The sequence below is a fragment of the Penaeus monodon genome, chromosome 30, assembly GCF_015228065.2.
Source record: "Penaeus monodon isolate SGIC_2016 chromosome 30, NSTDA_Pmon_1, whole genome shotgun sequence".
Taxonomy (NCBI): Eukaryota; Metazoa; Arthropoda; class Malacostraca; order Decapoda; family Penaeidae; genus Penaeus; species Penaeus monodon.
Window position 1 is genome coordinate 4,462,607 of NC_051415.1, and position 790 is coordinate 4,463,396.

At 34.3% G+C, this 790-nt stretch overlaps 1 protein-coding gene across 1 annotated transcript in view; it reads left to right on the forward strand.

Annotated features, from left to right (window-relative positions):
* Positions 1-790, forward strand: part of LOC119592275 (ionotropic receptor 21a-like) — a gene marked incomplete in the record, with an annotated part of 8,970 nt that overhangs the window by 2,651 nt on the left and 5,529 nt on the right. Inside the window, 1 exon segment of the mRNA XM_037941105.1 lies at positions 615-743. Coding sequence (XP_037797033.1) covers positions 615-743 — 129 coding nt within the window.

The window sequence follows — 790 nt, forward strand, 5'->3', positions numbered from 1 at the left end:
ATTCTATATACATCATGCAGCTGACCCCCAGATGAGATGGTTAAGGAAAGTATAGCTATTGTATGATACGAAAAAAATATTCTGAGTTTGTACTTATGGTGTTTGTGTATCGCTTTACTTATCAAAACAAATTCCCTAGAAGCGAGTGAATTAATTCTAAATATTTGCAATTGCACCAAATCTAGTTTCAAGTGTTTATATGTCTGCGAAAAGTGAATAAATAAATCTTTGTGGGTATTATTGCCCGTTGTATGCACATAACCATATTCTGTAGCATGTATTTCCTGATAAAAAGATAAAAACAAAAAACATGATAGGTGGTTAATAGAAATTAGATATTAAATGGAATGTTCTTGTTTCACATGAGTATATATGAATTTATTTTGTCCACTAAAAGTGTATGAATGAATATATTTTTAAAATGCACTTATAAATGGCATTTATATGTACCAAATCTTTTTTTTTCAGATGTTTTTAATTAGATAATAATAATGATTAATAAGTACAGTTCTACCACGTTTACTTGGCAGTTAAGGGTGAACAAATAAACTTATTTTGATATCTTCTCATTACACAATCACACTTAAAAGTTCGTGGTCTCGTATCCCTTGCAGATGGGACATGTACAGCCATCTACCCTATTCCCCCGCCGGGCCACAGCTGGTGTATGTGGCCACCTGGACGCCAGCTGCGGGTCTGAGGACTAGAAGTGGCCATGAACTTTTTCCTGAAAAGTTTTCGAAGTAAGTGTTGTTGTCAGCCAGATGGACTGTGATTTGATTGAAGACTG